At 39.6% G+C, this 13,519-nt stretch overlaps 1 protein-coding gene across 1 annotated transcript; it reads left to right on the forward strand.

The window, feature by feature from the left end:
• The first annotated feature begins 59 nt into the window (after window positions 1–59).
• Window positions 60–12,449, forward strand: LOC124259763 (tRNA modification GTPase GTPBP3, mitochondrial-like). The gene is given in 11 exon segments (XM_046693965.1): window positions 60–476; window positions 512–542; window positions 2,520–2,808; window positions 3,469–3,556; window positions 3,558–3,602; window positions 5,291–5,444; window positions 6,164–6,236; window positions 6,711–6,854; window positions 7,965–8,130; window positions 9,672–10,022; window positions 12,200–12,449. Coding segments are annotated over 11 exon segments (1,635 nt in total). The 5' UTR covers window positions 60–417; the 3' UTR covers window positions 12,435–12,449.
• The last annotated feature ends 1,070 nt before the right edge of the window (window positions 12,450–13,519 follow it).

The raw sequence follows: 13,519 nt of genomic DNA on the forward strand, positions 1-13,519 counted from the left end.
AAAGTTTTTGCCAGTTTGGCTATTTTTAGTAACATCAATTTCAAGGGGATTCCCGGAGACAGGCACACGTGCTTCCGGCTTGGAATGTTTTGATTTTACTCTGGTCAGAAATGATCAGCGTGTTGACCTAATAGATCGATTATAATATCGTCCTGATAAAGAGATGAATGAAAAAGACAGCTATGGCTGACAGAAGTGAGTTTGAGACCCGACAGATCCATGCTGCATAGTCTCGGCATCGTTTTATCATTTGGTAGCTCTCAAGGGTTCCTCAACTACCATGTCAATACAAACTCGATCTTCCATTTGGGGAGGTGGGGGTGGGGTGTTGAGTCCCATCCAGGATTATTTAAGGCCTTCCAGCCTCTGGGCATCACTTGATAAGCTCCTTTAAATAGCTTGTTTTAGGTGTCATATATGTTTCTTCAGGCTCAGGCTCAGCTCCTGAGGGCTTTCGCATCGGTTGATATCTTCGACTTCGACGTAAACAAGGGAAAATACCTTGCATAGGGACGATGTTCTGCTCTCTGCCAGGAAGCAATGTCATTACAAATTCCCAGCTGATCTTCTTATTGTATAATCACTCTTTTGGCTTGTAGGGCTTAATTACTTGTATTATGTTGTATCACTAGCTGTTATATATACTGTAAGCCATTAAAAACGCAATTTGACATTCATACTTTCTTTACTCACACCAATTTCAACATATAGAAACCTAACTGGCAGATATGTTTTAAGTGAACATCTGTGAATAATTTCATCTGAAAATGTCCAGTCAACAACAACATCAGTGACACAACAACGACATCAAACAAAGGAGGGGTCACTTGCAGTCAATATCGTGTGTGTCCAGCGTGCGATGCAAGACATGCTCGCAGTCTTTGGGGCATTGAAAGACACACATTTCTCAGGAACATCTGTTGGATGGTCTGCAGCCTCTGATGGTCTGTGGTCTGATCATGACACCACCTCCTCCAAAAGCGATCATGTTCAAGGACACAGTTTGGCATAAGTCTTTCTCGTCGATCGTCTGTGGGCGTCCATCTGCAAAGGATAAGTTAAACCTGGATTCATCTGACAAAATGACATCTGGCCATGTCCTGTTGCCAAGATTGGCCCCATTTGCTGCCCATCGCTGTCTGGCAAGTCTGTGGCGATGCAATAAGGTTGGACCACGATGCGGGTGGCGACATTGGATGTTGAAGGCAGCAAAGCGTCCTTGCACCTTTTGGGTGCTGAAATGGCGTTGACTTGTCCCAATTGTCCTCCTTGCCTAATCAACAGCTGTTTGGGAACCGATTTCGCAAGTGTGAAACTTCGGATATTGCGGTTTTGTCGAGCTGTTATCACAGGTGGTGCACAAGGTCGCGGACGATCAGCAACACTTCCGGTAGCCCAAAACATTGTGGAACTTACAGTGGATGGATGCACATTAAAGTGCCTGGTAATCATCACATCTGAAGCACCCTGGCTGACCATACCGATAACCTGATTCCTTTTCATCTTGTGTCAAGTGTGGCATTTTCTCAAAGTGATTGAGTTCCACAATTCCTTGTGCTTTTACAGGGCCTGGGTGCAGGTAATGCATGTGCACAAGCGTGTTTCATGAATGTGGTTGTGTTTACGAGAAATGTCAAAGGTTCAGTTTTAAGTATCAAAGTTCATGTGAGAGGAATGCTCCGGGACTCGAACTCGAAATGGGCCAGAATAACAGCCTTTTATCCCTACATCCTCTGTATCGCAGGCAAAAATCTTCAATAGAACTTTTGTGAGTTTCAGGACAACAAATACCAATTGCGTTTTTAATGGCTTACAGTATATGATACAGTCAGATTGTGAAATCAGTCATTTCGTGAAATGACTAAAAATTTCAGTCATTTCATGAAATGACTGAGGATCAGCTATTTCGCTATTTGCTAAATAAATAGGTTTGGACGTTTTCATCAAATTTGATGTATTAATGTGCTTGATAACGATTACCAATGTTCGTGATGCACGAAACAATTAAATCGCCAAAATGCATTTTGTGGTCCCGACTCTCAGAAACACGAAACACATGTCTTAGTCGGATACATTGGAAATCGATGCCGAACATCAGTATAAATGGCCTGTCCAACACTGCAATATCACTGCACATAAAGTCACACAGAGAGAATGCCAAGGTTAACCCTAACCCAGGTAGAAAGAAGAATGAGCAGTAAGGATAGTTGAATGGCTGACCCTCTTAGTTATTTCACGAAATGACTGAAATTTTTAGTCATTTCGTGAAATGACTCATTTCACAATCTGACTGTAACATATATACTGTGTTGACAGTGCAAATAGTTTGTTGTTGAACACTATTGCATTAAATGCAATGTTTAAAATGCCTCCTAATTTGAAAAAATAACACCTTTAATATTTTTAATTTTCCCAGCTTGCCTGTGAACAGTAAGTTTGGAAAAGTTGATAAATCCCCATATAATGGTGATAACAGATTTATTTAATGTTTTTTTAAAACACTGATGTAATATTCACAGGCTGACCATATGATGCTATGGATGAAACTCCTGGCCTGCCGCCTTGGACACACCCATTGCCGGAGAGTCTCTCAACAAGTGCTATATGGTCGGGGAACAATCTTTGCCCTCTCGTCTGGGCACGGCAGATCTGGAGTTGCTGTTATCAGGGTCTCCGGACCTTCCACATCAGAATCACTTCGACAGATGGTTAGAAGAATCCCACCACCTCGGAAAGCGGTTCTACGACGGATTTACCATCCACAGTCCACAGAAGCAATAGACAAGGGACTTGTGCTCTGGTTTCCAGGTACTACATGTTCAGTGTTTTCTGTGAAGAAAATGTTATATTCTAGTGCAAGGTTTGTTAGATGTGCTGATTATATAGAAATATTCAAATATGTAATGTTTGTGAAAAAAGAATGTTTGGACCTTGTACTTCTGATTTTTATAGAATTATATGCTTTGCTTCATCAGAAAATTAGGAATATACCATTCAAAAGTTTCGTTGTATGTGATAACATGTGATAATTAATCTTGCAAAAGAATGTACAATATTGATTTCATAGTTAAAGAGTCATGTGAATGCACAACATCTTTACAAAAATGTCTTCATGCAGTAACCCATGCTTGTCGTAAGAGGCAACTAATGGGATCGGGTGGTCAGGCTCGCTGACTTGTTTGACACATGTCATCATATCCCAAATGCGTAGATTGATGCTCATGCTGTTGATCACAGGATTGTCTGGTCTAGACTCGATTATTTACAGACCGCCACCATATAGCTGGAATATTGCTGAAAGCAACATAAAACTAAACTCACTCACTAAACAGCTGTAAGTTGTTTTAGATGCATGCATTGTGCAGTTAACATTTGGAGGTAGTAAATGGTGGTGAAGTTAACAGGTGTGGGTAGCGAACAGTTAACTATCTGTAGATAGTAAGGGCTAAAGTGACAGTGTCATTCCAGGGCCGAAGAGCTTCACAGGTGAGGACTGTGCAGAGTTCCAGGTGCATGGCGGTGCCGCTGTGGTGACAGCGATGTTGGGCGCTTGTGGAACTTCCCGGTTTCCGCCATGCTGAAGCTGGAGAGTTCACAAAAAGGTAAGAAAATATTCCTCTCACACTCAAAGGGCTTCCAGCTTGGCATAAACAACATTTGGTTATTTCTAGTTAAGCATACAGTTTAGAGACAAGTAAAAGCAAATTCAATCATTCATTCGTGAGAAAAAATCAAGCATAAACAGAACAGAAAATAATAATGCACAGCATAAATGTGCATTTGCAGAAAGAATAGTGACAATGTACTACAGCTAAGCTGAATCTTCTGTTTAATATACTTACAGCAGCAGTAGTAGTAAGATTGCTTTGTACAAGCTTGCATAAGCTTCCTTTAAGGTGAGGTGAGGTGAGGTGAGGTGAATTTGGGTTTAACGACGTGCATGCGTGTAATGCGTGTATGTGCGGCTGCTTGTACTAGCCCAGACTGAAGCTGGTTTTATAGTGCTAGCCCACTGAGATACCATGCCGCAGTGAAGCATGAATACCCCACTCAGACACATTATACTGACTCCGAGCCGACCAGTCCTTGTTGTACCCATTAATGCCGAGCCCCAGGCAGGGACCAAGAAGTACCATATTTTAACGTCTTTTGGTATGACGCGGTCGGGGATCGAACCCGCGACCTTCCGCTCTCCGGGCGGACGCTCTAACCACTACACCACGGAGGCGGTCCTTCCTTTAATCATTCAGTTACTATCATCGTGTCTAGTCATCTGTAGCTTGGTTGTTTAATGCCACACTCAGCAATATTCCAACTTTATGGAGACGGTTTGTAAATAAACAAGTCTGGACCAGACAATCCAGTGATAACATCATGAGCATTGATCTACGCAATAAGGATTCGATGACATGTGTCAACCAAGTCAGCGAACCTGACCACCCAATCCCATTAGTCTCCTCTTTCGACAAGCATGGGTTACTGAAGATCAATTCTAACAGTCATCTGTAGGGTTTTGGATAATTTGAATTTTTCAGTGATCCATAGAAGCATTCACTATACCTGTTCCAAAACTTCAGTTCTCTTCCTTGTACAGAGTAGTGCTAAAAATATTCGGACACTTAACGTAATTTCCATAGACTTACATGTAAATTTAATGTAGCATAAAAAAATTCCCTTTTTTATATTTTGTAAGATCCAAGTCAAATTTTGCACATTTGTAAAGAATCATCTTACCTACAATCACATAATTTCTGTTTAATTTTCTGTTGCTCATTTATCTAATGGCAACAATTTAATCAACATATGTACAGTGCCATGAACTCCTTTAACATGGCGGCCTATGTGATTGTGCATTGTGGAACCATACACGAGTTGATAAAAGTGATGTCATTAGTTAAATAGTGGTCGGAAAATGAACTGATATTATGTACGCAGAGCAGAGATGATTTCAAATATGCCTGTCAAATTTTACAAAGATCCGTCTTAAACTCACTTTATGAAAATTATTTATGCTACACTGAAATAACATAAAAGTCTATGGAAATCACGTCAAGTGTCTGAATACTTTTTGCACTGGTCTGTAGAATAATTCCAACTCACTGTGATTTATACCTGTCACTCTCTGGAATAATCAGTGTTGTTTGTTGGTTCATTTGCTTCTTTGTTTTTAAAAAAAATGCAGGAATATTACCTAACCCAGTGACAGCATTTTGCAGCTGGTCAAAACTGAGTTGTGTTGTTATTTGTGAGAAGAACATGGTGCCCTTATTCAGACATTTCCGTCCACCAGGGCCTATATGAACGGTCAGCTTGACCTGACGGAGGTGGAGGGTCTGTCTGACCTGATCTCAGCAGAGACAGAAGCACAGAGACGCCAGGCACTACGCCAGATGGAGGGGGATCTCGGGAATATGTACATGGCTTGGAGGAGGAGGATCATCAAGGTCAGAGACTCAGTCGTACCCTGGTGAATCTGGAGCTAGGTTCTGACAGGTGGCAAAACATAGACTTGTACCCAGACTTGCGTAGTCTGTTTCAGTGTTAATATGCCACACAACTAATTATTTGTTTTTCTTACCTAAGCTACAGCTCTGTGTAAATACACCCAGGTGCTGCACCATTTTCTTCTAAATCTGCAGCGCACTTTAAAGCAGTGATTGTGGGGGTTATCTCCCTTAATCAGGAACATTAAGAACCCATGCTCGAGTACTCAATATTTGTCAAATCCCTGATACAAATGGTGAAAAAAAATCGCAGTTGAGGGGAAAGATGTTAAAACAATACACTATTTTGTGTTTTGTGATGAAAAATGTTACGAAATATCAAGATGACTTTCTTCTGTATTTATTGTTTGCAAGGGGTCAGTAGTTTTAATAAATTAAGATAAGTTCTAAGGTAGTATCGCTGCAACCTACAAGCACCTGCATAACCTTGGCCATTTAATCTTATAAGCAGTGGCATCCTCTGTAGCCTATGTTTCCCCTTGAGTATATTTTGTGATAATAAATTCAAATTCAGGGAAAAGTCATAGTTACAATCCCATTTAACATTTTTTATCCAATCAGATGCTCCTGTTTATTTTATAATCCAGAACAACCTATGAACCTATTATCAGTTGTATACAAGTTGTATACATTTCATACAAGTTTAAATAATGTTCCAGTGTCTCGCCAATGTAGAGGCATATATTGACTTCAGTGAAGATGAGAACATAGAGGATGGCGTTTTAGATCATGGTAAGTCTTACTATCAAGAATTCTAATTAATTACTTTGAGGGTTGATTAATTTGATTTTAAGGTTCATTTCCCCAAATTGATACATATTTTTTCATAAGAATTTGCCATTTCTGGTGTCCCCTGCCGTGATGTTGCTGGAATATTGCTAAAAGCGGTGTAAAACCAAACTCAGTCAGTCAGTTAGTCAGTCAGTCATAAGAATTTGGTTTGTTTGGCTTTTTTGTCATTTAATGCCACATTCAATGTCAACAAATAAATGAACAAGTCTAGAACTGACAGTCTAGTCATTGATAGTCATTTAGAGCAATGATCCACACGTATTAGTGTGGCATGCGATCAAGCCAAAACTCTGAACCTTATGCAAGTGGCTTCTTACAAACAGCATAGGTTTCTGGGGAACCATTCTTACCAGAATCCCTACATTGATTCAAAGAATTAAGAGATGTATCAGATGTTATTATGGGACATTTCAGCAAGGTCAGAGGTGCAAGTGATGGCAGAAGAAATGAAAGGCCATCTCCACGACAACCGTAGAGGGGAAAGGTTACGATCTGGAGTACGTGTTGCGATCATTGGAGAACCAAATGTGGGCAAGAGCAGCCTCCTCAATGCACTGTGTAAGTATATCGACTGCTCTCATTTTTACCTCCCCAAAAGGAAAAGTGAGCTTATGTCATTGCAGGTTAGTCATCAGTGGACATGCCCTGAATTCTCTAAAAATACACTTCCTCACTCTGAAACTGCTAAACATTTCAATTTGAAACTTCACATGCTAATTCTAACCAATGATGACAGCTGATTTTGTCAAAAAAGTTCAATCTCTGGCAGATATATTAAAAAATTGTAATGCATATTATGTTATTGATAATTTATGACTAACAGGATCGGGTGGTCTTGTTGACTCATGTCATCGTATCTCAGTTGTAAGATTGATCTGTTGAAGATGTCAGTCACCGGTTTGTCTGGTCCAGTGTCAAGTATTTACAGACCATCATAGCATACCTGGAACATTGCTGAGTGTGATAAACAATAAACAAATATAGTTTATTAAATTTATGATAAGACAAAACATATATACATGTATTGCATTCTTAAATTAATAGGTAATGTTTGAGTGAACAGGCCAATATATTTCATATTGCCAATTTACAACCATGTTTGTCTACAGACAAACCCCTATCCAAGCATATTGGGAAAGTTTGTAATACCAAGTTTGTTGAGTTTGTTTGTTACATCACTAGCTAACACTAGCCATTATGCAAAAACATCATAATCACTTGATCCATATTTAATGCAGGACCAGTGAAGATCTAGATTAGAATTGGTCTTCAGCAACCCATGCTTGTTGTGAGAGGCAACTGATGGGATTGGATGGTCAGACTTTCTGACTTGGTTGACACATGTCATCATATCCCAATTGTGTAGATTGATGCCCTTGCAGTTGATCACTGGATTGTGTAGACCATTTACAGCTTGCTGTCATATAGCTGGAATATTGCTGAGTATGGCCTTACACATCAAGATTGGGATCTTCAGAAGCATGTGTTTATACATTTCAAATAGTTCAGACCCTAGGAACATTGCCTCAGTTCTCCTTAGCTCAACTCGTTAAGAAATGAAAATCTTTACGTGTGTTGGCGAATATTTTCTAATGTTTTTACCAGATGTTTAACATGATTTGTTTTAATGTGTGAAATATATTTGTATTGTATTTGTTGGATCTACAGGTCAGAGACCAGCTGCCATTGTCTCCCCTATAGCTGGCACTACACGGGATGTGGTGGAGACGGCGCTCAACATCGGAGGTTACCCGGTGCTCTTGAGTGACACAGCAGGACTTCGAGAGACAGGGGATGCTGTAGAGAAGGAGGGTGTCCGACGTGCAATAGAGAGGTGGTAAATGTAGACTTCTGAACTGGAAAAAGCAATGCTTTGGTGCAGAAAATGTTTACACTGAACTTTTTATAGGTTATCATATGAACTAACTGTAACATATACTGATGGTAAAAAGTTAAACAACACCTAAATTCTGACCTCACGTGGAACAGTAGAGGGTTATGGAAGCAGTCGGTAGTCATTGGAAGCAGGTTTTTCTGGGGTGTAAGCAAAGGCCAAACATTACGATGTTACAAGACGAAACACATTTACTAACGAAAACATTACAGTACAGAGCAGAACAACAAAAAAGTTTGGAATCATTGTGATAGACGTTGAAAAATCACAATGGAGTAGTATGTGTAAGGTTGTGAATGATCGTGAATCTTGTGCACACCTCCCAGCATGGCATGGATAGTGCTACTGTCTTATCCGTGTTCGTAGTTCTGCAATTCACCATTAGCTAAATATTTTACTCACAATGCAGCTGTTTAACTTTTTACCATCAGTATATTACAGCTTTATGATTAACACTTGTATGTTAATTTGAGATGCCAAGAAGTGATCCTTATTTCCTCAGGTGCTGTATATCTGCTCAATCTGCAGACCCGTGAAGATCTGGGTTAGAATATTGATCTTAAGTAACCCATGCTTGTCATAAGAGGCAACTAACGGGATCGGGTGGTCAGGCTCGCTGACTTGGTTGACACATGTCATCGGTTCCCATTTGCGTAGATCGATGCTCATGATGTTGATCACTGGATTGTCTTGTCCAGACTCGATTATTTACAGACCACCGCCATATAGCTGGAATATTGCTGAGTACGGCGTAAAACTCAACTCACTCACTCACTCAATCTGCAATATTTCTGACATTTTACAAGGATTAATCTGGACCTGCTCAGATATGAATATTCAGCCCTAAATCGGCAGCAAGCTTCCACATACTCAAATCGTAATCACAAACTTCACTGTTAATGTCATATAGCGAAAACTAATATTATGGTCATGTACATGCGACTTGAATTATACTAACCAATTTCAGTGAAATCATTATTTTCCCCATATTACCTGCCAAGGACATTAAGTTTGGTCTCCTGGATACATCCTGTACAATGTCAAGAACAATGTCAGATGGAGAGAGGTTTTTATGCTTCCTCGTTTTGGTACCACATGTTTAAATCCTTATTTGGATTTCAGGTATAGGATATGTCCTACTATGTAATGCTTATCTCCCCTTAAAGTTCTTGTAGCAAGTTACTTCATATTTATAAATGAATGTCCTCATATCATATGCTTGTCTCCTTTTAGTGCTCTTTGGTACCTAAAAAATCGTCAAAATATATATCTTTAAATATCTTTAGTGTTTGTCTCTCAAAAAAAGTTCTGAAAAAGAAATTTGGAAATTCTTTTTTTTCTTAAGTGCTCATTTCCATAGAAACGTTTTGGAAAGTTGATAGCAGCAGATAAAAGATTTATTGGACATTGGAACAACAGAGTTGCCTGTTGGATAATGGACTTCCAATTGATTTCAAATGATTTGTCATTCTCTTCTTCAGAGCAAAGCAAGCAGACATCAAAATAATTCTTGTGGATGCATCAAAGTTTTCATCGGCTTACACAGACTGTGATGTGGACAAATTTGTAAGGGACCATTTGTATGACCTTGGAGTGATGGACACCACACAGCATGAAGACAGTGAAGCAGATAGACTGATGCTGGATGCTGGAGATGCTGTCCAGCTGGATGAGGACAGACAGACACTGCTGGTGGTCAACAAGTGTGACCTTGTGCCCTCATGGAACCCAAACTTTCCCCCTGGGGATGTTGCCACGGCAGCACTGTCCTGTACCACAGGGGAAGGAATGGAACACTTCATAATCCTTCTGGCGGAGACGGTGAAACGTGGGTAGGTGTCACTCTGTATTTGTTGTATGTTGATGGTATTGACATCCTTTACCTTTAAAAGTCAGTTTTCCTGGAGCAGATCTTAGCTCAGTGCATCTCTGTTTTTATACTCAGTGTATAGTGGAAGATCATAGCTCACTAAGTGTCTGTTCAGTAGTATAGTGGAAGATCTTAGCTCAGCAGGTGTCTGTTCGTAGTATAGTGGAAGATCTTAGCTCAGCAGGTGTCTGTTCGTAGTATAGTGGAAGATCTTAGCTCAGCAGGTGTCTGTTCAGTAGTTCAGTATAGAGGAAGATCTTAGCTCAGCAGGTGTCTATTCATAGTATAGTGGAAGATCTTAGCTCTTAGGTGTCTCAGTAGGAAGTCTCAGTAGGTGTTTGTAGTATAGTGGAAGATCTTAGCTCAGTAGGTGTCTGTTCGTAGTATAGTGGAAGATCTTAGCTCAGTAGGTGTCTGTTCGTAGTATAGTGGAAGATCTTAGCTCAGTAGGTGTCTGTTCGTAGTATAGTGGAAGATCTTAGCTCAGTAGGTGTCTGTTTGTGGAAGATCTTAGTAGTATAGTGGAAGATCTTAGCTCAGTAGGTGTCTGTTCGTAGTATAGTGGAAGATCTTAGCTCAGTAGGTGTCTGTTCGTAGTATAGTGGAAGATCTTAGCTCAGTAGGTGTCTGTTCATAGTATAGTGGAAGATCTTAGCTCAGCAGGTGTTTTGTATACCATGGTGGGAGATCTTAGTTCCAGCAGAGGTGCCTGTTAAGTAGTATAGTGGAAGATCTTAGCCCAGCAGGTGTCTGTTCGTAGTATAGTGGAAGATCTTAGCTCCGCAGGTGTCTGTTCGTAGTATAGTGGAAGATCTTAGCTCAGCAGGTGTCTGTTCGTAGTATAGTGGAAGATCTTAGCTCAGCAGGTGTCTGTTCGTAGTATAGTGGAAGATCTTAGCTCAGCTGGTGTCTGTTTGTAGCATGGTGGAAGAATCTTAGCAGGTGTCTGTTTGTAGTGTGGTGGAAGATCTTAGCTCAGCAGGTGTCTGTTCGTAGTATAGTGGAAGATCTTAGCTCAGCAGGTGTCTGTTCGTAGTATAGTGGAAGATCTTAGCTCAGCAGGTGTCTGTTCGTAGTATAGTGGAAAATCTTAGCTCCACAGTTGTCTGTTAAGTAGTATGGTGGAAGATCTTAGCGCAGCAGCTGTCTGATCGAACTACAGTGAAGATATTGGATCAGTGGGTGTCTGTGCATATTAAAATGGAAGATACGTGAGTATCTGAGTCAACAGTGCCCCACAAATTAAATATTTGAGATTACAGACCATTTAAAAAATTAATCCTGTAAGAAAATCAAGACCATGAATCTTGTAAATTTTTGTCACAATGAACTGAAAGTATGTGAATTTTCTTAGGTTAATTATTTCCACTTATAATGCTGAGATAAAATGTGTCAATGACTGAATAAGTTGATGGAAGGAGAATATCAGGGGTTGACCACTTCATAGTCAGAAGTGGGGATGGTATTATTTTATTGAAGAAAACAATGTCCACTGAATTGCTTTAAAAAGTGTGAGATTCCAACGAAAAAAAGTAATTTGTGCTTCAAACTGTTGATGAAAAGTTTCTGCCCCAAAAATACCTTGTTGCAAGATGAGGATAATTTTTTTAAGATTTTGGCTGATAGGTTATAAAGAAATCCATCTGGTTTTGTAGTGCAGGAAAGAAATATTTAATCTCCAGTCACAGTGTCAGGTGATGGCTTTAGTCAACTTGAAACATCTGGAACACAGACTGAAGCATATATAGTGCTCCAGTTCAGTGACTGGGAGAATCTGTATGACTTGTCAGTATAGCTGTAAACCTGGGTAATGTAAAGGTTCAGGGACAATATTGTGAAACATGATGATGTTATCAAACGTCAACCCCAACCTGTCATACCCTGCACACATGTCTGTGTCAGGAGATCATCTCCATGTCTTCAGGGGCCCGTTCCTCACAACGATCGTATCGCTAAGATGATAAGTAACTCCCATACTTTAACAGCTCCATGTCTTCAAGTTACGGGTAGTTCATGTACACACTATGAAATATTTTCATTTTTCATTGATTTATCTAGGCCTGTTGAAAATGAAATTTTGAAATTCTAGCTGAAGTTATTTTTTTAGCTTTTGATGCGAAGAAAATCTGTTTTTCTCAGATGTGGAAATCCTCTGAGTGGCAACCCAAGTCTTACCAAGGCCCGTCATCGGCACCATCTCACTCGGTGTGTCAGCCATCTTGAATCCTACTTCAGTCTGGAGCAAGACACAGATATTGTTCTATCTGCACAACAACTTCCAAAAGCAGCTCGGGAACTTGGGAAGATCACTGGGAAGATAACTTCAGAAGATATTTTGGATGTTATTTTTAAAGATTTCTGTATTGGAAAATAAATATTGGAAGTTTCACCCCTTGATACTAATTTAAAGGTCACATAAACCCTAGGGGGTAAAATACATAAATCACTAACTCGCATCGTTATAAATGAAACCTCGTCATTAAAACTACTCATTTCGACCTTTAATTGACTTAAATCGACCTTTTTTGACAACAGTGCACAATTCTCACCCATGAACGAAATTTCAACCAATCAGAGCGGCGCGACTCTGTGACGTCATATGAGGAATAGCTTGGAGGGCCTGTGCAGAATTCATCTACATTTTAGGGGTTAAATTATGTTGTTTACAGGCTTGTATAAACCTGAAATCGTGACAATTGTTGTGGAAAATGAAAGCTATATGTTCTCACAATCTACTGTCATTTAATTTTGTCTCCTGCTTTGCCTAGTTTCCGAGTTACAACTTGTTTTCATAGACGATTCTGTCAAAATCGATTGGTGTCGTTAGGCCCTATTTGTATAATGACTGATCCAAATTGATCCCATTTCTGTGTTTTTTTACCTCGATATTTAATCATGTCATGTAAAAATCTGTTTGTATTCTCAAAACAGTGTCGGCCCATAAGTTTTCACATGCAATACAGCAATTAATACTACACATGTTATTTGTCATCATTCACTTGATGGTCAGTTAATGAATTTATAACAGGTATAATTAGTGGTAACACACTTAAATTACCCGACAAAGGTTCCCATTTGGCATTTCTTGTGTCTGGAGTAAATATTCAACATTATAAACATCGATCAAAGGATTAACCGATAACACGGTGATTGATTAATTACTTTTATCTTACACAGCGGAATTGTCAAAAAGGTAGTGTTTATGTATGTAGATTTACTAATCTATACTGAATACACTCTGTCGTGTCGGTGTCTGCGTAAAAAACAACGTCCTTCTTTCAAAGGATTAACCGGCAATACATTGATTGATTGCCCATTATTGGCTAACTAAATTACTGTTTTTAAAGAAAGGCGGACATTATGCAATTGGTTGCCAGGTGTGCTATCTTGGGTGACCAATGAGACTATACACCAATACCTGAAAAGATTTATCACTTTTTCGTATATTAAACTGTTAAA

This window comes from Haliotis rubra, unplaced genomic scaffold, assembly GCF_003918875.1.
Source record: "Haliotis rubra isolate DU_JTF1 unplaced genomic scaffold, ASM391887v1 Scf735, whole genome shotgun sequence".
NCBI classification, from domain to species: Eukaryota; Metazoa; Mollusca; class Gastropoda; order Lepetellida; family Haliotidae; genus Haliotis; species Haliotis rubra.